Genomic DNA, 26,336 nt, shown 5'->3' with positions numbered 1-26,336 from the left:
AAAGAAGAGAGAGAGAGAGAGGAAAAGAGTTAATTTAAACTGCTCTGGCTCAGCCTGAGCCAGGAAGGAGTTCAAGGCCTTGGCCAGGGAGGCCTCCCCTGAGTTCCCAGGGAAAAGGGAATCAGTCTTATCACTCACCACATGACTGTTTCAACGAAACTGTCTAAGGGACCTCCTCCAGGCTTGAGCTCCACGATTGAACTGGTGCCCAGGCCTGCTGACAGGAAGTGACCAGTCAGAGCCACCTTTCCAGAGAAAGAGCCAAAAGGTTCTCCTGGAGAGAGCCAGTGAGCCAAATGTATAGCCCTTTTACTCTTATATCTCCTCCTCTAAATGTCCATATCTTTTGAGTTCTCATCTTCTTTGATTAGATTATATCTTTAGAGTTACTTAACACTTCTTTTTTAAGTTTACCTTTTGTGAGTTACTTTACCTTTTTTGTGATTAATTTAACCTTTATAGTTACTTAGTACCTTTTGGTATTAAGATCTTAAAATAGACTTAACTTAAAGTTCTAGCTTCACTATAAGGTAAGAGTTAAGTACCTTCATTGTTCAATCAGGAGATTACAACTTTATCTTCCCCTAAAGTATGGTCTAAGTAGGGTGGAGTAATTTAATGTTCACAATTCCCCCTGATTTTGTTACATTAAGAATCTTCATTGTTAAAATCAGGAAATAGCTAAATCCAATCTTCACATCTACTACATCTCACATGGAAGGCTCTGTGCTATGGCCTAAGAATACTGAGAATACACGAGGAAAAACTCATATTCCTTGTCCTCTAGGAAATTCTTGTCTACTACAAAGACAACAAGTTCATAGAAAATATAATAAAATGCTGACATTCGCATAGTTCTTTGAAGCTTACAAAACTCTTTAAAAACCTTATCTCATTTTGAGCTCACAACAAGCTAGTGATATAAGGGTATCAAATGTATTTTTATCTCCATTTTGCTGACTAATAGAAGAGACATGTCTTGCCCACATTTTCCCAGCTAGTATCAGAGGCAAGACACCTGGTCTCCCTGATGGCAAGTTCTGCATTCTATCCAATATCTCCATATTGTCTAAATTTATGTTATGGGGGCAAAATAATCTAGAGATATTTGAAGAAGGCAAAGCCAGGTTGGGGATGGAGAGGAAGGAGGTTCCATATCACAGATGGCTACTTGGAAGATGTGGTACTTGTATTGAACATTGAAGACAGATAAGGATTTTAGAAAAAGGAATTGGGACACCTTTATAGCAATGGGAAATGGTTTGCTATGATATTCCTCTGGTCTACCAGATCATAAGTCCTGACAGAAAGGGTTATGAAGTTAACACGCCCTGTCTTTTTCACAGAGCCAACTTCCAGTGACTATTTCATTTCCTTTTAAGTGTTATGAGTAAGTTTTGCCTTCAGGAGAGATATAGAGATGATAAAGGAAGGAACAGGACATTATAAGATTCTTCATGTGATTTATATAGCATTTCAAGCTTACAAAATTTGTAGGTTTACGGGTGCTTCTTATGGGAAATCATTTAACTTTATAATGTATATCAAGGGTGAAATATAATTTAAAAGAAATAAACATACAGCCAAAATGCAGATGTTACATAAAATCAGGAATAATGATAATTTCTATTATTTTTGTTATATTTTATATCCATTTGTAACACCATTAGCTGCATCCTGAAGAGCATGGTTTTATGTGAAGCAGCTTTACAGGAGGCATTTAGTTCCATGAAAACAATTTTACATCATTAAAACAATTATTAGAAGCGCAGATTAATCCCTTTGAAAAGCTTTGTCTCTTGTGTCCCAGATTCTGAGATCAGATCTTGCTTCACACTACCTTTAACCTTCATTGCTAAAGAATAGTGTTGGATTATATGGATTTTGTGGTCCTTCTGCTCCTGTGATCTCTATGATCTATAGGTTTCTTAGAGAGTTTTCTGAGCTTCTAAGAAGTTAAGTGTTATATCTGAGATTCCACAGCTAGTGTGTGTTATATGATGGTAATGATAAGCACCAGTATTTAAATGGAACCCAAAATGTGTTGAGCATATATTATGACATGTGTCCTATTAGAAACTTATTTCATGTCAGGGATAGGGGAGAGAGGAGGATGAAGGGAGTTCTGATTATAATATGTCAATGAGGCTTTGCATTCTAAAATGTTAAAAGGATTTGTGTTAGATTTTCGCTTGCACGCAAAAAACCAAATAAACTGATCAGTACAGTGTTATATAGAATATGACTAGATCAGTACATCCACCAGAAAATGTGTTATATAGAATATGACTAGATCAGTACATCCACCAGAAAATGTGTTATATAGAATATGACTAGATCAGTACATCCACCAGAAAATGTGTTATATAGAATATGACTAGATCAGTACATCCACCAGAAAATGGGCCCCCTTTTTTAAACATTTGGCCCATTTAGTTAATCAGACAGTGGTTATAGTTGCTTATAATCTTTTTTATGTAACTTCGTTACATAAACTTTTTCATAATTTTTTCAGTCTTCATAATATTACTTAGATCTATTTTTTATTCCATTTTAAGCCCTTAAAGTCTTATTGGTTCTATCATTCTTCTGTTGCCACATGTGATTTCTTTGTCATTTATACTGTATTTCTGCAGCATGAAATTGCCCTCTTGTTCCCTGCTTATTATAGTCCTCTAATGTAACTTATGAAGAAAAATAAGCAGTAAGGATTTACGCTTGTTGTCTTGGCTAGAAATACAGTAAAATGCATAAGCAGAGAATATGCCAATGACTGTTTCCAAGGCAACAAGGAAGATATCATAATATTTATATGTGTCTATTATGCCAGAGTTTATTTTGGGGAATGGTGTTAAAATGACAAAATAATAAAAGTATTCATTTTCCTAAATGCTGTTACATTATACACCCCCCACTCTCACACACATAGACAGACACCTGTTTTTGGCTTCATGTTTATAAAAATGTATCACATAAGCACCAGGAAAAGTACTAGCAACTCTTAACTATGTCTATAATTCGCCATTGTTTTCCTCCTTGAAAAAGTAACTTCTTGGGGTACAAGAACTAAGTCGATTTGGAATATGTAGCCCTAATGCCCAACATGGGGCAGCTGGTGATGCAGTTGACTGAGCATTGGAAATAATCAAAAAGATCTAAATCTAGCCTTCATTCTCTTACTAGCTGTGTGACCCTGGGTATATCACTTCACTCTGTTTGCCTCAGTTTCCTCCCCTGTAAAACAATCTAGAGAAGGAAATAAATTTCTCTAGTATCTTTGCCAAGTGAATGCTAAACAGAGGCATAAAGAGTCAGACAGGACTGAGTTACAAGAAACGATGCCTAGCACAGTGACTGATACATAGTAGGTTTGTTGGAGCAGTTGGCATATTTTTAGGTACATATAACCTAAACCTTATATTTGCCATTTTGATTTTTATTCTTTCTTTCCACATTGACACCAGATAATGTAAAGATTAAGAAAAGAAATAGCTTAAAGGTTTTATGAATTAGGGACTTTTTGGTTTAGATCCAGGATTTCATTAATGTGGGGTACTCACACTGTGAAAATTCTCTCTACCCATGTAGCCTGCTAGACCCGCTACAATGTAGTCTTCGAGTTTTTCATGGGCCTTGGATAATATGGTGCTTACTTAGAGCAGTACATTTAGCGTTTGTCATACTCTCAACTCAAACCTTGGTCCTGCTTACCACAAAACTGCTTCTCTAGCCCCTATGCTGTGTGTCTTGTCATCCTTATATTTAACTATATAAAGCATGAACCCATGTTTGGGGAACTTGGGGGTCTGTTATTTTTTACTTCATAAGTTTATTTTTAATGTTCTGACATGTTGACCTAAAGAATGCAAGAAAAGACGATGATCAATTGGAAAGCAGAATGATTTGCCTGGTATTGACCCAAAATAATAAATAAGCATAAATAACATGCAATTATCATAGCATTGAATGAATATACACAGAGAGAAGATGAAGGCTGAATTCTTGAGTGTTGATTATTTTCAGGTCATGTTGTTCTAAACTGATATTCATTTTTCTATGATGTTGCTATGTTGATAGAGAAGAGGAATTCTATAAACATAGTGTAGATCATATGAACTCTGATAATCCTTATCCCATTTCCTCCTCTCACAGATGAAGCTTGTATAATTAAGCAAGTCTCTTTCATAGTTCTAAGAGAACTTATTAGGATTCTCTGGTGATTCTTAATGTCATTAGCTCAAACCTCCCGTGTGTATGTACCACCCTCCAAGATTATGAATTGAAGCTGAGAATCCTTATAATAAACTGGTCTTAAATAACTTTCAGAAATGGAATACTTGTTAAGCCTTGGTCTCTTCATCCGTGAAATGGAAGTGATAAAACCTATATTACCTACCTCGCAAAAATATTCTCTAAATCTAAAAATTGCCAAATAATTGGGAGTCATCATTATCAACTTCAAGAATTCTCCTCACTGACCTACTTTGTATGTACCACCAATGTTATAGACATCAGCTAGACTCCTGTTGATTGTCTCTTTGACATACCCTCCCTCCCACATGTAAAAAAAATAATTTATTAGCAGGAAATTTCTGGCAAAAATACCCTCTATAAACATGGGCCAAATTTCAGTGGTTAGTTTTAACTAACTTTCAAAATGGAACCAATACCAACTTCGTTTTAGCTTGGTCAGACAAACTTCCTAACAATTAATAATGAGAAATAGGTAACCTGCAGGTTTTTTCACAAGTAATACCTGATGGCTGCTCCCTTTTTCTATTTGGATTAAAAAATTTCAGTATGGAATGGTTGTATAATTAGAGCAAAAATGTGTGAGGCAACCTGTTTCTAGGTGATTATGGCACTCAGTGAATGCCAAGCCACAGTAGTTCTCACCACCTGTGAACTTCACTAATAGGCCAGATATGACCACTGACTGAGTCATTGCAAAGTACAGTGTGCCTTTTTTAAATAAAAATGAGGAAGAGCTAGTTGGAGACTTTAACCTATTTTCCTTTTAGTACTGTGTGCATTGTGCATTTATGTTGATTTCTCTCTTTCTCACAACTATGGTGGATGGAAATATGCCTCTTAAAGGCAGTAGATATAATATTTAATGCCAGTTGCCTTGAGGGCCTTGAAGGTGGCAAGACATTTAATGTGGAATGATGATAATTGTCTTGGCAATTAGACTGGCATTCTTGATTGGCTGGGTATAATAGTCATTATGGAATGAATTCCAAAATCACTACATTTGATGCATAAAATAAATTATCAGAAGTCTGATCATGTAGAGTCTTGCGATTTCTCTGATGGAAGGTGCATTATGAATAGACTGCTATTTTAAATTCAGCAAGTACTCTTGAATGCCTACTAGGTACTTGTTATTGTACTGGTGTGTTTAGTGAGTAAAGCCTCCATTTTCCACACTTTTATGCTGAAATGTACTCCCTCCCAACTCTGCATTTTAGAAAACTTTGATCTTCAAGATTCAACTCAAACTATCCTTATACAGGATACCTTGTCCAGGTACCTCACCTACTATTTTTCCCTCTAAAGTTGCCTTCTATCAAAAAAAATATCACCCAGAGCAAATCACTTTATTTAATCTATTATCAAACTGTATTTAGATGTCACAGATTGGAATATAACAGTAAATTCCCAGTAAATAAACTCTCCCACCAAGAGTAAGATAGCTCAGCAAAGGAAGTCCCAGATTTTTCTATATTCTCTTATCTGAAACTAACGAAAATAGACTTATTGATGCATAATCTGCTAAATTTGTTTTTTGCATTAGTTAATTTAACTAAACCAGTGTCAATGATCATTTTCTTTAAAAATACAAGGATGTATTTCTTTAAGTAAAGGGAATTTGTCCATTATCATTTGTGTTCTAGTTTTCTGTGCTCTTTGGCCACATATAATAAATGGTACAGTATCTGAAATATATGTATCCCCCTTTTTTAATGGTGTTGAGAAGTACATTTCATTTATTTTATAAATGGCACTGTTTCCATGTAAGAGCAATGCTGTCTTTTTATATAGAGAAGCTAGAGACCTGTTAAATCAAAATCAAAATGGCTTTTTAAAAGAGGTTTTAACAGAGACTTTCTGAGCTTTCTGAAAAGGCTAATATTTCTCAGATATCTTATATTCAAAGAGATAAAGAAACCATTCCCAATGCTTTTTGCACAAATAAAAATGTAGTATTGGTAGATGGATTGAAAAAAATTTCTTTTTCCATTAAAGAAAAAGAGAAAAAAAAACCTTTCAGAAATAGTAGACATTTTGTTCCTTACTTTTTATATTAATTATTCATACTTTTAAACTTCAGAATTACAAGCAATGGATTTTAATAATTACATGGTTGTTTTGACTTTTAAAAAAAAGTATCTGTAAAAATCATAGAAAGTAACGAAAAAGCCCACAAAAAGCCTTTCCCCCTATTTTAAACAACAAATAAAGAGAACTAGATTCTTTTTTTAAATGTTTTTTTTTGTTTTTATGTAATGTTCATTTTCAAATATATGTCCTCCTAGTTCAGGCAGAAAGCCATCTCTTGTGATAAAGATATAAAAAAGAGAGACTGGAATAATAGTTCAGCAAAACTCACCAGCACCTAGACCATGTCTGACACTGTATGCAATCAATGTTCACAACCAGAATTCCCCACCTCTGAAAAAAGATGTGCATTTCCTCTTTTTTCCATTGGGGATAACCTTGATAATGATAATGACTTAGAGTTGAATGTCTTTAATTATTGTTTTCCTTTTTACAGTTTTAATCATTGTATATATGTTATATTTTTGACTTTGCTTTCTTTCCTTTGTATCAGTTCATATGTCTTCCCATACTTCTCTGTCTTCTTCATATTCCTCATGTCTGTCCTGTTGTGTTCATGTAGCATTTATTATTATTATTAATTTAGCCATTCCCCTTATCAATAGGGATCCATTTTGTTTCCAGTGAATAAGTCAGTTCTTCAAAGTGAAATCTACAGTGTCTTTTTTAAATTAAGCAATATTTATATTTCAGATAAAAAAATACATACTCAATGCTGAGTGTGAGGTACTGAGTGCAAATGGCTGGAGTGAAGGAATAATATAAATGAAAGACAAGAAAAACTATGTAGTGCTCTCAAGAAATAATATTCTTGAAGAGATGAAAGTGAAACATGTGGTGTGTGTGTTTATAGAAAGAATAAACTCCACAAAATTTTTATTCTAAGGCCTCAAGCAGACATGGAGGTGACCCCAGCTAATCTAAACTATAGCTTAAGTGCTTGCTTACAGATTTTATTAAGGTGGTGGCACAGGTCAAATGACAGAATGTCTGCTGTAAGAGAGGTGACCCAGGTAATATAGATTTCAGAATCAGTAGGTGGACTAGGAGATGATGAATCCCTTGAGCATGGCCATCAGCAAAACAGGAGAAAGCAGTGATTCAGTCTTTTGCAGTTCCTAAGATGGCAGAAGAGTGGAAGAATCACACAGGTCTTTATAGAATTCAACTGTTGTTAGAAATTGGTTTAGATCACCTTTGATGCTTTCATCTCTGACATTCTATTATTATTTTAAATGTAAGATTTTTGTCATATGATCAATAAATTGATCTGTTATTTTAAGAATTAAAACACAGTATTATGAACTTGTTACTATCTAAATGAAACTACAAGTCATCAGAAACTTGTACCAAAAAATATAAAGGAGGTTCAAAAGACCTGCCTTTTAGAAGCAAATAAAGGAGTATAGAAAAAGTAATCTCTTAATAATAATAGGTGGCATTTATATAATATTTTAGAGGCAGCTGGTAATAAAGTGGATAGAACACTCAACCTACAGTCAGGAAGATTCCTCTTCCTGAGTTCAAATCCAGTTTCAGACACTAACTGGTATGGTCCTGGGTAAGTCACCTGATTCTGTTGACTTAAGTTTCCTCATCTGTAAAATGGACTGGAGAAGGAAATGTCAAACCACTCCAGTATCTTTGGCAAGAAAAACCCCAATAGGGTTGCAGGTATTTGTACACAGCTAGAAATGACTGAATAATAATAATATAATGTTTTAAGATTTGTTGAACACCATACAAATACCATCCTATTTGGTTCTCACAGCAGCCCTATGAGGTTGGTGCTACTAGTATCCTCATTTACAAGTAAAGATGGGATTGACTTGCCCTGAGTCTCATGATGTCATATTTGAATTTAGGACTTCCTAATTCCAAATCAGAGCTCTTCTCCCTTCAGTGCTCAGCTCCTTCACTTCATCATGAACCCAAAAGCAATAAGAAACATAATATCCTAGGACACTTGGTTATTTTGTCTTAGTGCACTGACAATGAGAATCAATTGAGCCATCCCTTATTAAAAACTTACTGCATAAAAAAGGACATACTCACTGGCAAATCAATCTTTATATGTGACTCTTTTCAGGAAGGTTGATAAGGTAATTCCATGACATTGTAAAAAAATAAAAACAAAAACATCCTGCATGCCAGGAATTCTTTTTTATCCTAGGCACCACCAAGGATACAGATACAAAAAACAGCATGGTCTCTATTCTTCAGAAGTTTGCATCCATACAGTGGAATCAAATGAATATGAATAGGCATAGAGAAAAACATTATGAGGGAGACTAGAAACAGTTGGTGTTAGGAAAGGATCAGCGTAGACCATATGAAGAAGGTGAGGCTTTAGCTGATTCTTAAAAGGAAGAGAAATATTCTAAGGGATGAATAGTAAGAACCTCTCAGGCATGGGCACCAGTCAGTGCAAAGACAAGATGAGAAATGGATTGCTGGGTATGAAGAACGGAGAGACCAGTTTGACTGCACCACATGGGGCAGGAAGAGTGGTAACATTAAGAAAGCTGGAAAGATGGGTTAAAACCAGGTTGGGAAGGACCCTAAGAACTGAACAGAGAAATGTCCATTTTGATTAGATTAGCAATAAAGAGCACTGAAATTTATTTAGTAGATGAATGACACGATCCAACATAAGCAAAATCTTTTCTCAGCAGAGAGCTGGATGTAGTATAGTTGAGGACAGACAGAGCAGGCTGACCATCTATGAGACCTGACTTTAAATAAGCAAAGGGACTAGTGTAAACATAATTAGCTGTTTGAGGGCTACATTTTTGGCTGAGAATGGAGAAAAAGGGACTTCTTTGAAGATTTGACAAGATTCTCCAAAACTAAGGTACAAACCTTTTAATAAGTCTGTATCTTCACTTTGAAAGTGAAAATGGAGAAAGGAAGCAGAAAGCAAAAGGTGATTTAATGTTAGGAAACAAACAAAATCCAAGATTTCATTCATGCATTTCCTTATCTATTCAGATCTCAACCCATCCAAAATTTCTTTCTGTTTTTTTTTTTTAATCCTTAAATTCTGGGGGCAGTTAGATAGCTTAGTGGATTGAAAGTCAGGGTTAGAGATAGGGAGTGCTGGGTTCAAATTTGATCTAAGACACTTCCTATTTGTGTGACCCCATGCAAGTCAATTAACCCCCATTTCCTGGCCCTTACCATTCTTCTGCCTTGGAACCAATACAAAGTATTTATTCTAATACAGAATGTAAGGGTTAAAAACAACACTTAATTTCTGTCTTAGAAGAGATTTAAGCATTGATTCAAATTTAGAAGAGCAATAAGGGTTACACAACTAGGGTTAAGTGACTTGCCCAGAGTCATACTGCTACTATCCATAATTTCTTATCCCATGTCCTTACTGCCTGTGTTTATGATATCTCTACTAGAGCATCAACTCACCATGATAGAGACATTATTTTAGGTTGTTGAATATCTTGTGGCAATAGTGCAATACTTGGGCTGCTCATCTGCGATTCCTGTCTGTAAAAATGTCAGTTACATCAGCGTCATGATATTTGGATTGGGGAATCAGATGCCAGATGCACTTTGAATATTGATTGAAAACTCACATTCATATACACAATATCAGTGAAGTAAGAACAAGAGTCCCCTCTAGGTTCCATTTCTTATTGAAAAATATTGTATGCATTCTGAGACTCTGAAAGGAGATTAGTTGTTGCCCACAATCCCTCTTAGGGAAACTACCTGCCTGACCTCAGGGATGTAAATAATGTCATTCTTTTAATTCAATGATTTTTATATCCAAATGCCACAGAATTGCATTCTTATATCCCTAGCACTTAGCCAATGTACTTTGCACATAAAAATATTCAGTAAACCTTTGTGGAATTCAAATTTGAATTTTGAACCAGGAATATGAGATGGCAGGAATTTAATCATGGCAACCTTTTGTTTGGATTCTTGTTCTTTGGGGTTTTGGGGGCAATTTGTTTAGGGAGGAGGAAGGGTTTTCTTCCTTTCTTGTGGTCTCTGAGAACAAAATTTCTATTAAACTTTCTAAAGGATTTACAACTAGTAATATTAAATATGAATAAGCCTTGCATTTGTATCCATTATCCCTACATGCTCATCCCCTCAAAGCTCTGGCGGGCTTCCCCCATAAGCCTTCATCTTTTCCATCTGTCTTGATGGAAAAACTATCTTCTTGATGGAAGAAGACATGTTATGACTTCTCTTTCCCTTCTGTGACATCTTGATTGCAGACACAGGGCGATAAGCTTCTCAAAGACAATCTGTCCAAAAGAGGACATCCTATCTCCCCTCCCCAAATTAATCCCTCTTCCAAAAATCAATTTCTTTTGAAGGAATCACCATCCATTTATCCATATTCTAGCCTGCATTCATTCTGGATTCCTCATTGGTTCTCCAGTGATTCTTGTTGCCAAATTAGTTGACAAATGTTAGTAATTCTGCTTCTTTTAACATAACATTTTCTCTTCCAATCTCCCTATATCCTTCCTCATCTCTCTTATTTTGTTCCCTCTTTCTGTCTCTTTTTCTGTCTTTCTTTGTCATTACTTATATGTTTCTGTCTCCCTTTCTTTCTCAGCGTCTGTTTTTTCCCTTCTTTTCCTCTTCCCACCTCCCCGTGATACATAGAATCATTTATGCTGATGCTCTTTTTAAGTAATCAGTTCAAGTCACCAGATTCATTAAGTATCCACAATGTGCAAAACATGTGGAATATAAAGATAGCTGTGTTGTAAACCTTGCTCTCATAAAACTTATAGTCTAATGGTGAGAAAAGACCCCACAAAATTAGCAATGCTGTTTCTGCAGGAAATATAATAAATGTCTTTTCTCTTCTTAATATTAGTGGGGAAGGGATGGCAGATCATACCTTACAGATACTAAAGATAGCTTTTGTTTACAGATAAGGTCTGGTATCAGATGGCTTTACTTTTTTTAAATTTTTCATTTTTTTCTTAGAAGGTAAGGCTCTTTGGGTTTTATAGGGTCCTATGGGGAAGGTGTCTGTGGTTTAAAACAAACAAAAAATATTTAAAAATATAACTCAAATAATCAAAGGAACCTTAGCGGGTTTGCAGGGTTTCCTCCCCTCCCTGGACACCCTAACAACAACAACGACAAAACAATGACAATGATTATGTCAATAATCCCACCTGTTCCTTTCCATACACTTTACAAATATCTCATTTAAACTTTTTAGCAATTCTGAGAAGGGGGTGCTATTATTAATCCCCATTTTACAGAGGAGGAAATAATGCGACTTCCCCTGGGTTGTTTTTTCATCCTTCCTTTTGAAGATTGATCAGTGACATCACACGGTCATGTCTTGATTTTCATATGATTTGAATTTAAGAGAGTCAAAATTGTAGAAAATCATCATCCTCTCTTCCAGAGACATTGAAATCTAGTAGCAAGACAAAAGTTAGCACAACTGGCAATGATCTAGAATGCAATGGATAGCCTTAGTGTCTTCGATGTTTGGCCAAATCTAAGCACTCCACAGTGCCTGCTTCCACTACCTTCAGAACAAATTGTTTTCATCCTCCCACTCCATCAGGAGAAATCTTCACATGCTTGGCGTAGGTATGTCCCAGTTCATTTTATTAACCTATCTGCTGAGATAGTTGTACCAGGTGTGAACATTGTAAAAACAACTCTAAAAAGGCCCCAGCAAGCCCTCACAAGCGAGGTCCTAATCCTCCATGAACACCTCATACCTCCCAGGTTACAAAGCTAGTACATAGGTTGCTCACAATTTCACAGATAAAAATAAATGTATTGGGTTAGATTTGACCTGAGGTCTTCCTAACTCCAGGTCCAGTGCTCTATCCACCATACCATGCAGATGCCTTGAAACGAAAAGACACACGCCCCTCTGAGACTTGGAAGAGTATGTCATGAGTTGAGATGAAAAGTCTTGACCAAATACTATGAAAAATTTAAAGAAACAGATCTTCCCATGATGATGCCATCTTAACTGTACCTTGAAGAGAGAAAGGCATGATTCTTTAACAGAGGAAGGGAGGTTTGGGTATGAGCAAAAATTAAGAGACCAGTGACACCAGAAGATGGGACAAGAAGAGGACACAAATTTGGGGAGTAAGATGGCATGGCGAATGGAATATTAGACTTGGAGTAAGGAAGACAAGAGGGCAAATCCAGGCTCAGACACTTACTAGCTCTGTGGCTCAGGGCAAATCACTAAACATCTTATAAGCTCTGTTTCTTCATCTGTAAAATGAAGATAATAATAACACCTACCAAACTGGGTAGCTCTGAGTATCAAATGAGATCAAAATATGTAAACTTTTTTAACCCTCAAAATACATAAATACTATTGTTATCAGCAGTAGTTGTACAATTTTTCACGGGAAGATAACATATAGAGAATCACATGAAATAAAATAAAAAAGACAAGAATCTGTTGTCATATTCAGATCCTACGATATTATTGTATACAAATAGAAAAAAGTCACTATCTTGTGGAAATGTTGGCTCTGTGAATTAAATAAAAAGTTAAGAGAATATTTGGGACTGAGGCAGATGATCGGTGAGGCAATGTTTTTCAACTTCTTTGGTCATTCAGATATCAGATATTTTTTGTTGTTCGTTCATTTTTCAGTACTATTCAACTTTTTGTGATTCCATTTGAGGATTTCTTGGCAAAGGTACCAAAGTGGTTTTCCATTTCCTTCTTCAGTTCATTTTACAGATGAGGAAACTGAGGCAAACAGATTTAAAGTAGATTCTTAAACTCTTTTCAAATATTGGTTGAACTTAATAATGAATTCTACCCAGGGCAGCTCTTCTGTCTTGACTCCCATATGGTTAATTTGCAATTGCCTCCCCTTCCCCATTCTCAATCCTACCACCGCCCCCAACTGTGAAAGGAAATACATATGGCCTGCCAGATCATTGGAAAAGTTATAGTTGGAGATGCTCTCTTTTTTCTTAAAGATGTTACTCCCTCCTTCATATGCTCATTTATAAGTTATACAGATAGTTTGATCCCTACTCCCAGGAATTTTACTATATAACTTAAGAGCTCAGTTAAAAAAATTATAATAATAATATGACTACACCAATTATAATAATTGCCAACATTTGCATAGCCCTTACTGTGCACCAAGAACTGTACTAAAAGCATTATAATTATTATATTATTTGATCCTCACAACAACCCTGTGAGTTCAGTACTATTATCATTTTTGTTTTAACAGATAATCTGAAACCTAAAGGGGTTTAATGATTTGCCCAGGGCTGCACAGCTAATAAGTTATTCTAGAAGGGATTTGAATTCGGGATTTTTTGACTCCAGACCTCAAACTCTCTCCTCTATCCCCCAAAAGATCAAGGACCAGAAAATATTCAAAAGTGAATGTTGTAAAATTACAGAGAACAAGCATAACTCCAAAGAAGAAGCATCAGAAGGCCCCTCTCCTTTTATTCCTTTGCAGAAGGACCAGAGGTTTGGATATTGCATAATGTATTATATTTTATATAATTTACCTTTATATGAATCAAATTTATTTTAATTTAACATATTATAACTACATTACATAGTTAATTTACTATATATTAATCAACTTCACTGCTATTTTTTCTCTCACCTTTGTTTTCTATATTTTTCTTTAAAAAATATTTTAGTTACATGGGATGGTTTTAGGGATTGAGATATTGGAAGAAATGCAGACAATATGAAACTTACCAAATGACAACAACAACCAAAATAACCCTCTATTTCTTGTCATCCCTCCTGCTTCATTCTCAACCACTGAAGTAATTAATGCATTGCTACTTGTATTAATAACATTCATGCATATGGTGATTTTGCCAATAACTAGGGTGGGCTGACCACGGCTTTGCTTCTGGGTGCTGGAATTTAAAGGACATTGACAGCACTTGCAGTCATTTAGCAACTAGAAACAACTAAATTTAGCACCTCATTAGCAACAATAATTAGTGACACTAGAAAGCTACTTAGATAGCAGATGGTTTCTTCCCAAGGCAGCCAAACCCCAGGTGATCTTCCTTTATTCTGCCCTGAGAGGTATCTTCCCCAGCAGTTGTCAGGAGGTGTCCTGGGATGTGTTTCTAACACCTGGCACCCAGAACCTTCACATTCAGTGAGATTTTCCCCAATTCTTTCTATCTTCCTCATTCTTATCTGTTGATGCAAGAATTCATACATGCCACTAGATATGCCTGTCTCTATGGGCTTTCCCTATAAAAAGATAATTCTTTCTTAATTATAGGCTTAATAAATATTAAGGTAGCATTGACATAAGTCAACTAGCCTAGCCAATTCATTTTATAGATAAGGGATCTGAGACTCAGCTGATGCAATTGGAACTAGAACCTAGTGTCCCTTGTTTCCCAGCCCATCATTCTTTCCTTCTGTGTCTCTGCAGCAAGGCAACAATGAAATAGGTTCCTCAAAACAAAGGACAATACCAAATGAATTTATGTTAAGCCCTGCTATATATTTTGTACCTTTCCAGGCCACCTTCTCTTTATTTAGATGTATATAGAGTAGTAAAGAGATCACATGATGTGGGAGATAGAAAGGTAGTCTCATAGTTAGAAAGAAAAAGGTCCAGATTTTGCCTCTGACATGTGTTGGTCATGTTGCCCTGGATAAGGCACTTCACTTCACATTGCCCCAGAAAATTCTATAAGAATTTGTGTGGCTAGTTTATATGTAAATTGCAGAGAAGGTGTTTCTCTGCATTGGTTGAGAGGGTCCTTTTGGGGGAGCTATCCATACCAATGAAATCATACATAGGTCCAACCTCAAAAAACCCTCAGAATATGGAAGAACAAAATGAAAACATGCTACTTCCATAAATTCTGGTTAAATAAAAAAGAGAACTCATATAAGATCTTCTTACTCTTCACTTTTCCTCACAATCAATAACCAAAGAATTTCCAAGTTTCGTTAAGTTTTGTCATTTCTCTCTCTCAAAACATTTCTTGTATCTGTTCTTTGCTCATCTACCAAAATTATTGCAATTCAGGCCCTCATCCACTGACTCCTGGATTATGACTCCAAGTTACCTTCCAGTGCCTAGCACAGTGACTGGCCAATATTAAGTATTTAATAGATCCTTGACAAAAATCCATCCTGATTCCCCTAAATTACTCTACATCAATAAATTTATTCTAATATTTAACTACACTGGCTTTATTGCTCTCCTCAAGAATCAATCTTCTTTCTCTGGGCTGCTGAACCTTTCAGGGACATACTGTAATTAACCCTATATTTTAGAATCATCCTTAGTTTCCTTCAAAATCCCTTCCAGGGACCACCTCCTACAGGAAGCTTTTGTGATCTATTTGGATCTTCATACTTTATTCTTGATCACATAATTCTGTATTTGCTTCTTTTACAAAATGTTGCCATTCTTCCAAAGAATTCAATTTCCTTGAGAAAGGGTCTCATTTTTCCTTTATTTTTTTCTGGCCCAGTGCCTAATATCTATATGAAGACAATTCTTTGGTCTTGAATTTTCCTGCAATTTTCCTCTATCTCATCCTGAGATTTTCATACATTCATAACAGATGAATCATTTTAGAGGAATCTTTAATGGTATCCCATCCACAAAATTTAATATGTCTAAGTTTTAAGCTTTATAATTTCTAGAGTATTTTATTTAAAATGAACCTCCCCAGGAAGGCTGAGGCTGGTGGGTCATTTGCACTCGAGAGTTGTGAGTAACAGATTGTGAGACTGCAAAAAATCTGACTGATATGGAGCACCTTCTAGGAGGGAGAGGCCATGAGGCTATCTAGGGGAGGGGGTATGGTCAGGTTAGAAATGGAACAGATCAAATGTCCTTTAATAGTGGGGCATGGGCTTTTCAGTTCCTATTTTACATCCAACATGATCAAAGTAAGGAGACTCAGTCTACCCACTATTTCTAATTTAATAATAGAAACATATTGAGAATACTGAGTAAAGCCAAAGAGAAGAGAATAAATTTCATTTGTTAGATCAGGAGTCTCCCTTGTATAAAGTTATTTTTCTTTTCTATTTCTATTTATGTGTTTGCTATGCTATGTGGATGTGTCAAGCAAGATATAATAGATGTATGCATTTTAAAAGTCTCACACACACACACACACACACACACACACACCCTTTCTTGGATACACTGGTTCCATTGAAGCTACTTTTGTTTTTAATGGGTTTTAAGGTAATGTGATGGAAGCCTATGTACATATGCAAATGCCAAAAATTGTGCTTGGGGAAAGGAAGAACCCCTTTCCTTCCTCCTTCCCCCTATTAAGAAGAGACTTGGTTTGTTTTTCAAACCCTCTCAGTCATTTTATTCCTTTCTACACACTCCAGTTAAAATCGATGATAAATATCTCCTGCAATGTAAAATTACTTTTAGAGAACAGAAGATTAAGCAGGATGAAATCAGTGAGGATAGAGATTTGGTTGTTAGAAAATAATCTTTTCAAATATTCGTTCTCTCCCATAGAAACTATTTATTGTGACAATATCCTTTCTCATTTAGCCAGTAAGAGAAATTTGGATGGCCCTGTTCTACTGTTCCCACTCAATTATAATCTTAAGACTTGATGCTTTGATGGGATAGAAGCTTAGTTACAAATTGCAGATAATACAAAAACAGAGATAAGAGAACCTGTTTTGATATGGGGATATTTGGTTAAAATAATTTCATAAGCATGCTTAGACATCATTTAAAAAGTTATGAACCTTTTTTTAACCATTATAACTCCACATTTCTTACCTAGCCACTTTAATCTCATTTATCAACAAAATTATAGATGGGATATGCAGAGGTATATAAATAGTTTTATTTTTATTTTTTACTTTTTTGTTTACATTATCTTTTCCTTTGGATGAATTGAAGCAGAGTGAATAGATTATCCATACATAAGGATCAACCAGGTCTTAGTATTCATAAGATTTGAAATGGTGATTTAGTTTTGTCTACTTTTCAAACATTATTGTGGGCTGCTAAAGTATCCTAAAATATGGCCTCATTTTCTATAGTTGCTCTAGAAATCATTTATGCCAATCTTGTTAAGCTGTGATGCTATTCTTTCTTAAATTTATAAATGTAACCTCTTTAATAAAGGAAGTGACAGAGCTGACTATATTTAATTTATCATTGAAAATTTACTGATATTTAGCTTAATCAATTTTAAAAACATGAGAATATATTTTATTTTGTTTTGTCTTTATTTTTCCCATAGTCTTTAAGTGTAATTTATCATTGGATTTTAGCATCAACGAGTTGGAAGGAACTTTAGAGTCAGGAGGCCAGCTAGCCAATGTAAAACAATTAATTATATTTATAAAAAAGGGAAAATTGAGTTCAAATTCTATTACAGATAGTTGGTATTTGCGGGACCCTGGATAGGTTACCCACCTAGTTATACCTCAATTTTCTCATCTATAAAATGAGATGATTGGACTTGATCATCTCTGAGGTCAATGATTCTATTAAAGAATCATCCAAATGATCCCTCTCATAGAATCAATGATTTGGAAGTACTTTTACCAGGGTATTTGCCTATGAGATGGACAAACTTCAAAGATTTCTCTAAATTGATATGGCTTGTATCTTCTTTTTGTTGAATTGTTGGTTCTGCCTGATAAGAAGACAAGAAGAAGTTAATCAGAGAGGAAAAAGAAAATGGAATTAACAGAGAGTGAGGAGGAGATGTCTGTAGAACTCTATTCTGGATCATTGAAGGCAAGAAGAGAAATGGTCAGAAATGTGTAATGGTGAAAAGTGTTGGAATGGGAGATAAGAATCATTCTTAAGTTTTGTGTCTTTGTCTTTGATCTCCTCTTTCCATAAACTCAATGAACAGGACAAAGCTGAGTTGTAAGTAAGACTGAAATCCAAATTAAAATGACCTGTAGGTATCATTTCCCAGCTGTGATATAATGTGTTGCAAAGATGGCAGAAGACAGAAATGATAGATATTAGAATCTATAAGAAGACATACCAGTGCAATGTTGATGAATCTGTGATTTGGTCCAACAAATCTGTAACCTCTTAGAAGTATCATCGATTCCATGCACACTAAACTGTGAATATCTCTTTACCCAACAATGTCACTAATAGGCATAAGCCTCAAAGACATAAAAAATAGACAGAAAGGCCCAAATATATGAAAATATTTAAAGAAGCATATTTTTTGTAGCATAAAAAGTGGTTGTTCAACAATCAGGGAGTGTTTGATTAAATTGTGGTATATGCATATAAGGCAATGTTATTTTTCCATGAGAAATGACACATGAAGAATTCAAGGAAACTTAAAAATACTTATATGAGCCCATGCAGAACAAATGAGTAGGATAAAGAGAATAATTTATAAAAGGACCATGGTAATGTAATGGAAGACAACTTTGAAAGACATAAAAACTCTAAAGAAAGTAGTAACACACTGAGAATTCAGAAAATCAAAGGTTGATGCCTACTTCTCTCAACAAAGATGGTAACATGCAGGTTTGGAATGTAGCACACATTGGCAGATATACATGATACATTGCTTCTTTTTGTTTAATAGTTCTTTGTGACTAGAGAGAGTTATTGTTCAGGGATGTCATTGGGAATTGAGAGTAATTTTTTTTAAAAAGAGCATTGATGAGATATTGGATTATTTCTTAATGGGTAGCAGAAAACCTTATGGTGAGTATGAACATGTAGTACAGTCAAAAATGGCAATTGTGCAAGAAGTCTGTGCTCAAGTAGTGATGTCAAACTCAAATAGCAATAATTGAATTGAAATAGAAAGCTAAGTGAAACCCCTGTGGAAAAGAAGAATAAAGGTGCCTCTAATTCCCTACCCATTTTTAAAAATCACGATCCCCTACCCTCACCCACTATAGAACAAACTCCAGTTTAAAATTTTTTAAAATCTCCACTCTAGCCACAATTTATGCCCCCTTTTAAACTTCTGGTTTTATACCTCTTGACTGAAAAAAGGGAATCATTCTTCGACCTTCATTTTTTGAAGTCAAGGTTGTAAAATTCAAATATTGGAGCCATCATACACTTTCAACATCTGCTTTAATGAAGTTTTCTTTTTTTTAGAAACTGGAAAAAAGAGACAACTTTAAAATTTACTGTGGAGGGTCAAAATAACTTTACCCTTTTCCTTTCCTTTTCTCCTCCTTAATCTTACAACAATAACCAGGAGAATGCTAAACATGAACTTGGAAGCCTTTGATAGTGATTCTAAAAATAATGTTATGTAATTTTTCCAACATCTTTCTATTTGTATCAGTGCCATAAATAAAGAGAAATACATGAATTATACCTACTGTGCTCCTATAAATTGAATTCTGCTTGTCTTATTAATTTCTCATGCTGTGGTTCCATTTATTATAAAGAACAAACCCCAATGACATTGAACAAATAAGTCTCATATTATACAAAAGAAAAATGAGTATGTTAAGCTCTTCTGAGCTCAACAGCATCTGATTAGAGGTAAATCTGATGTTGCCCCCCCCAGACTATTCATTTATGATAAAATATTTTGAGGGGGGCAGGAATTGAGGGATGTTGGTTGTCTTTGCAGGAGCGAAATGAAAAGTTCAGCAATTACCTAGTGGATTCAATCTGGATAATTAGTGACAAAAGACTTATTTTTGGTTCAAAGTAATTTCCCCACTCTGAATCACATTATCTGATTAATTGGCTCATGTCTACACTTTCTCTCGCCTATGCAGACTCAGTCAGCTTTTTATTTGTCATCATTTCAAAAATCACAAGACTAATGAGATATGCTTTTATCCAGAGTTGCTAGTTTCTATGAAAAAAAAAAATGTCTAGCAGTCTTAATGAAGGTCAAGAGGAAAGTTACTCTTCTCCTTCCCACCCAAAGCAAATGCTGTGCTATTTTAGATACCAAAGGTATTTGAAAGGGGGAGGATGTTTTAATTATGCTCTGTTAATACATGTTTTTGGCCTTGTGAACATCTAGTTTATTTTTTTCTCCCCCCTGAAACTCAGTTCTATTCTGTTCTGTTTTTAAATTAGATCTTGAACATTTTAAAACTAAAATGAGAAGCACAGTATCGGTCCGAGAAGGACAGGGAGTCGTTCTGCTCTGTGGTCCCCCACCTCATTCTGGAGGTAAGAAGTGGTTTGTTCATGTCCTACATGTACACAGAGTTGGAGATGACACAAAGCCTGGAGCCCATCTACAACATCATCTTCACAACTAATTCAGAGTTGTGCAATTACCTGATTCATTATTAACTTGTGTCAATGGATGATGGAATGAGAAAATGCCTTCCAATGATTGCCCATCTATGGGGCCTTGTCAATGGCCAGCCTTCATTCTAAAAGGGACCAGTCTTGGTGCAAGAGGGTTAAAGTCCTTCCCCAGGGCTCCTACAAAGCTTCATGCTTGTACTATATTTGTCTGTTGTTTACTTCAAGGCACTGTTCGATCTTGCCTCCAAGGAGTTATACATGAAAAGAACTGATGTTGTCACCCATTGATTGCTTTCTCAGGCCACATATACACAAGAAAATAATTTTTTTTGAGGAAGGGTAGAGGAGGAATAGCACTGAGATAGCAGATTTTCTGTGCCGTTACCATTGATTGGCATATTGCCAGTGGTTCAGAAGCGTTGCAAAATATTTTTCCTGGAATAAATATGTAGACACATCTAAAGAAAAGATAGATAAATGCATCTAAGAGGAGTGTGTCTTAAATTCTCAATGTGCTTTTCTTAAAATGTTTTTTTTTTTTTTGTTAAAGCCCTGAGTTTTTTTCAGGGAGAAAAAGGAAATTATTCATAGCTTATGCATTTCAAAAAAGTGGCAGGTAGGTAGAAAGGTAGATATGACACTGGAGTGTCAAGAAGTTAAGTGACCTGTGACTTGCCCAGGATCATAGGGATTGGTGGGAGACTCGAACCTAGGTCTTTCTGTTCAAAAGTTTCTGCTCTGTCTGTCTGTCTGTCTGTCTGTCTGTCTGTCTGTCTGTCTCTCTCTCTCTCTCTCTCTCTCTCTCTCTCTGTGTGTGTGTGTGTGTGTGTGTGTGTGTGTGTGTGTGTGTGTGTCTCCTTCCCTTCTTTCTCTCTCCCTTTGTCTCTGTCTCTCTTGGTTTCTCTTCCTTTCTTTTCCCTCTATAATAAAATACAAAAATACATGCATAAAGAGTAATTGGTAAGGAAGAGAGATTCATAGCTAGGGTAATCAGAAAAGATAAATGGTAGCCATTCAGGTAAAGAGTAAAAGAAACTGAGGATTCCTGAAGGCAGAAACAAGGAATGATTACATCCCAGATAAGGAGACCACTTTTGCAAAGGATCAGAGTTGTCATCTGTGAAGAACAGCAAGAAGGTAAGTTTGCAGGGCTATAAGTGTGGAGGGGATTCTAGAAAACTAGGTTGAAGTCCAGTTGATGAGGGCTAAAATATGTCAAACTCTAGAGGTGGTGCCATTGGGAGTGATGTAGTCAGGTCCTTGTTTTATAATTAGCCCCTTAGCAATTGGAATGGAAAAGAAAAAGGTCTTGGGGACATGAAATCCTGAACTTGGAGTTAGGAAGATCTGAGTTCAAATTCAGCCTCAGACTGTGTAACTAGCTGTGTAACCCTCTGGACAAGTCATGTACTATATGCCTCAGTTTCTTCACCTGGAAAATGAAGATGATGTAAAAACCCAGTGCGCTAATATTTTAAAAGCACTTTTTGAAAAAGCCTTAGAGCAATATATGTATGCTAACTGTCATTAATGCTATCTGTTATGTTTCTGTGAGCTGGTAGGCTCTTCCCTCGATACACACAAACATACACCACACATCCCAACAGATTATAGCCTTCCTGAGGACATGGACTTTCTTTCATTTTTTGCCTTTGTTTACACCAATCCCTGGCCTTAAAAACAAAACTGGTTGAATCAAATCAGGTCTTTTTATTGGTTTAAATTATAGGGGGCAGTGTTTGAATGTAGTCAGACTATCAAATTCCTGAGCAAATGGTACCAAAGCACAAGATGCCTTAAACTTTTCTAAATCAGTCTTGCAGGTGTAGTGACACTGCACAGTTCCCAGCCTCTCCCTGTCCTCCAAGCAGTGTTACACCAATAAAGTACTGGGACCGAACAGGCATTTCTGAGGGTTTTAAAAATTAGATATAATCACCAGGAACAAAGAAGCAGTCGTTTAACTGATTAGGCATGCACACAGTACAGTCCTCATAATAAACTGGTGGAGGGAGGACACTCTGAAGATGAACATTTCCTAATCTCATAAAATTAGAGAACTGTGGTCAGTCACCACTATCCTGCACAAGGAGGCTCACGTTTATCTCTGCCTTCCATGATTTTGCACGTTGTTTTGCTTTTTTGGCCTTTAAAGATAGGAAAAGAGGTGAAGATAGAAAATGAGTCTCATTCAGAGTAAAGGAAGAGAAAATATCCCCAAATTGATGAGCATTAGCTCTTAAGAGCCTGGAATTGGTACCCTGTCATGAAGGAGGCGCTTCATAACCCTGTGCTGGTCACAGAATAAGTTTCCTTGGGCAAGAGAATGTCTAACTAGGGAAGATGAGGATTGTCTCAGTGCCAAGATGTTCAGGACAATTATGAAGGCTACAGGGGCATGTTTGAAAGCTAGAGAAATAATTCTCAGGGTCACAAATACTGAAAATGTTGTAGTTTTCCAGTGGAGTTAGAATCAGCCCTTCAGAATCTATCTTTAAGAAGGTCATCATCAAGGGAGAGAGGTGGATTCAACCCACCTCTGCTGCTGCTTTTTCAAGTTCCCCCAGGATTGTCTGACTCCATTCAGGTTCTGACTTTTGTTCTTTCTGGGACTGCCTGCCACGTTCAGCTTCCCTTGAATTGAATGTGTCAGATTAAGCAGGGAGGTGGCTCACACCCCACAACATTTGGGGTGCAGTTGATGTGATCTAGTCATAGAAAATTTCAGCACTTCTGAAACCACCCACCCTGGGCCACCATGCAGCCTTTGATGGCGGCAGAATATACAGCACAAAATGCCGTACAGATGTGTGGCAGAAAATGCTGCATGGGAAGTGAGAGGAACTGAATTCACACTCCATGTCCACTCCTACACTCTTCCAGAGAGGGCGATGGGGAAGTCGCAGCTGGCAAGGTCTGCCAACACAGTAATAGGCATGGATCTGGAAGACATTGCCCAAGTGAAAGGAGAGAGAAGATTCAGTGAGTCACAAAGGCAAGGAATGGAAATTAGGGTAAGAGGGGAGAAAGGATCTCATTCTTAATGATAGTAATTTCTGAACATTCTTGGACCAGGATTGTGGATTACCAGTTGTTATCTCTCTTTTTAAAAATATATGTTATATAAAAAGTTTAACCTTAAACATAATTATGCCCTGCTTAATAACTTATTTTGTTTTTGTAGTTGTTCAGTCTTTTCCCTTGTGTCTGACTCTTCTTGACTCCATTTGGGGGTTTCTTGGCAAAGATACTGAAGAGGTTTTCTGTTTCCTTAGCCAACTCATTTTACACTTGAAGAAACTGAGGCAAGGAGGCTTGGGTCATTTGCCTGGCCTCACACAGCTAGTTAGTGTCTAAGGTTAATATTGAACTCAGATCTTCCTGATTCCAGGTCTGATAGTATCCATCTAGTTGCTCCTAATAACTACTTATGTGATAACTAATAATACATTCCATACAATCATTATATATATATATATATAATATATATATATATATTATAAATATATATATAATATATAATATAAATTAATTTATTTCAAAATATAAATTATCTTTGAGAGGCAACATAACTTAATGGATGGACATTCTAGTCCCACAGCTGATATATACTGGCTTTGGAGCCCTGTGAAAGTACCTTATCCTTTCAAAATTCCAGACAAACCTAAGACTATGTTTCAGGAAAAGTTCTGGCCTCCTTAGGGAGGACTGTCACCTAGGAGCCCCAATATCAGTAAAGTTAAATGTCTAGTCTCCATCCCCTGAAGCAGCGGTGTCAAATAGACATCCTGATGGGCCACATGTTTTATTGAATTTTGATTGACTTTGTTAAATTTTTACCCATCATATTTTAATCTGGTTGAGGATGTTCTTGGGAGTGGTACAGCTATAGGAGACGAGTGGCTGAGTGTTTAACATTTAAAATATAATAACACAGACTATTCAGTTCCCAAAATCTAGAGGCAACCTAATTGCCCAACAGTAGAGGAATGGTTTAATAAATTTAGTCACATCTGTGAAATAGAATACTACGATGAAATCAAGGCAGGCATTTATGAGGAATAGTAAGAAATTTTGAATTTATATAGTTCCCCGGTCTATGTTCATTCAACTTGGGGTTGAAGCTAGGATCTGGGAACTGGCCTTTAGGGCATTTTAGTACACCTGGCCAGGGAGGAAGGTACTGTCAGAGATGCTGGAGACTGAGCAGGGAAGCTAAAGTTGGCTCCAGACGCTTTAGAGAAGGGATTTCTCCTCCAAGCCCCGAGCCCAAGGCAGCAGGCAGATAAGAGGGAGAGGGGGCCATGTGGCACGAGTGATAATAGGAGTCGGGATAAAAGTTTCCATTTCATTCCTCCTCTCACCTTAATCTTTGCCTTTGGCTCTCCCTCACCAGAATTTTCTCTTCTTCTCCTTGAACATCAGTCAATCCCCTGCCAGCCCCTATTTAAAGATAAAATGACATTGACACCTTCCTGAGACACATTCAGGGCTGAGAGACTATGGAGAAATAGACATTTTATCTACCTTCTTTCATTTTTCCAGCTGGGAAGAGACCAGGGTCAAAATTAGAAGTTTGCCATTATATTATTCCCTCAGTGTATGAGCCTAACCTTTGTGGTCTCTTCCATCATTGACAGCGATTAAAATCTACTTTCCTCTAGAATTCCTTAAAGTACCTTTGGCTTCAAAAGAAGCTATAATTTGGCATTCTTTAAAATTCAATGGCATACTGTCAAATAAGAAACCAATATTTACAGAGCATATTATAGGCACGGAGTGAAATATGAAAAGATCTGAAAAATGGTCCCTGGGATCATGGAGTTTATACACTTTTGCACGGGGCACAGTTCAGTGACCTAATCGGTTAATGATATGGCTACACACAGACAGTTGATTCTGAAATGACTTCTCTGTGGGTAACTAGTAGATTTTTATCTGTAAAAATGGTGTTTCCTTTTTTTAAAAATTTCTTTTAAAATCCTGTTTGGTTCTTATGGTGAGCTACTCCCAACTCTTTATTCAAGGAAAGGATACATTATGTCAAGTGGAAGCTTCTAAATAAGTGTGCCCTCTTTCATTTCGAGATTTGGAACCTATATAATTTATCATTTTATAAATTATAAATTTATATATGTTGTATATATCAATATATATAATCATATATATTAAATATGTAAAATTATAAATATATATCAATTTATAGAAATCATTTCTTTATTTAACAATTCATTTATGACTTAATTGATAAGCCCTTCAAAGTTGCATGGGTGCATATGACCTGAAAGGAGTAGTCCTGTGACCCATAGAGTAAGAGGTGGGATTTGAACTCAAGTTTTCCTGTGTCGGTGCTTGGTACTCTGCCCTCTACGGTCATGAGATTTTTGTGGTTTAAAGGATTACTGTCACCTTTGGGACACTGTTTCTTTCAATCACTTTCTCTACAATGTGGTTTATTTACATTATCACCTGTGAGCTATCATGGACAGGAGAAGAAACCCTGAAAGGAACAAGGTAATTAAGAACTCATAAGTCAGAGGCAAGTTCTTGGATTCAAGGTTAATTAGCGGGATATTTAATTCACAAAACAGTGAATCTCCCTGTGAACAATTGGAAGTTGATTACATTATTATTCCAGTGGACAAAAAATAAACCACCCCACAAACTACTGATAATTCAAATGTATAAGAAAATCGATCCAATTCTAATTATTCAACACAAGAATAATATTACCTAACATTTGTATAATGCTTTATGGTTTTCAGAAAG

At 36.0% G+C, this 26,336-nt stretch overlaps 1 protein-coding gene across 2 annotated transcripts in view; it reads left to right on the top strand.

Annotated features, from left to right (window-relative positions):
* Positions 1 to 26,336, top strand: part of CNTN3 (contactin 3) — a 453,041-nt gene that overhangs the window by 265,823 nt on the left and 160,882 nt on the right. For both annotated transcript variants that reach the window (XM_001373601.5, XM_056804435.1), the window contains one exon: positions 20,388 to 20,483. In XM_001373601.5, coding sequence (XP_001373638.4) covers positions 20,388 to 20,483 — 96 coding nt within the window. The remainder of the gene's footprint in view (positions 1 to 20,387; positions 20,484 to 26,336) is intronic.

This window comes from Monodelphis domestica, chromosome 7, assembly GCF_027887165.1.
Source record: "Monodelphis domestica isolate mMonDom1 chromosome 7, mMonDom1.pri, whole genome shotgun sequence".
NCBI classification, from domain to species: Eukaryota; Metazoa; Chordata; class Mammalia; order Didelphimorphia; family Didelphidae; genus Monodelphis; species Monodelphis domestica.
The sequence above is the reverse complement of the archived record's forward strand: the minus strand, read 5'-3'. Positions and strand labels throughout refer to the sequence as shown.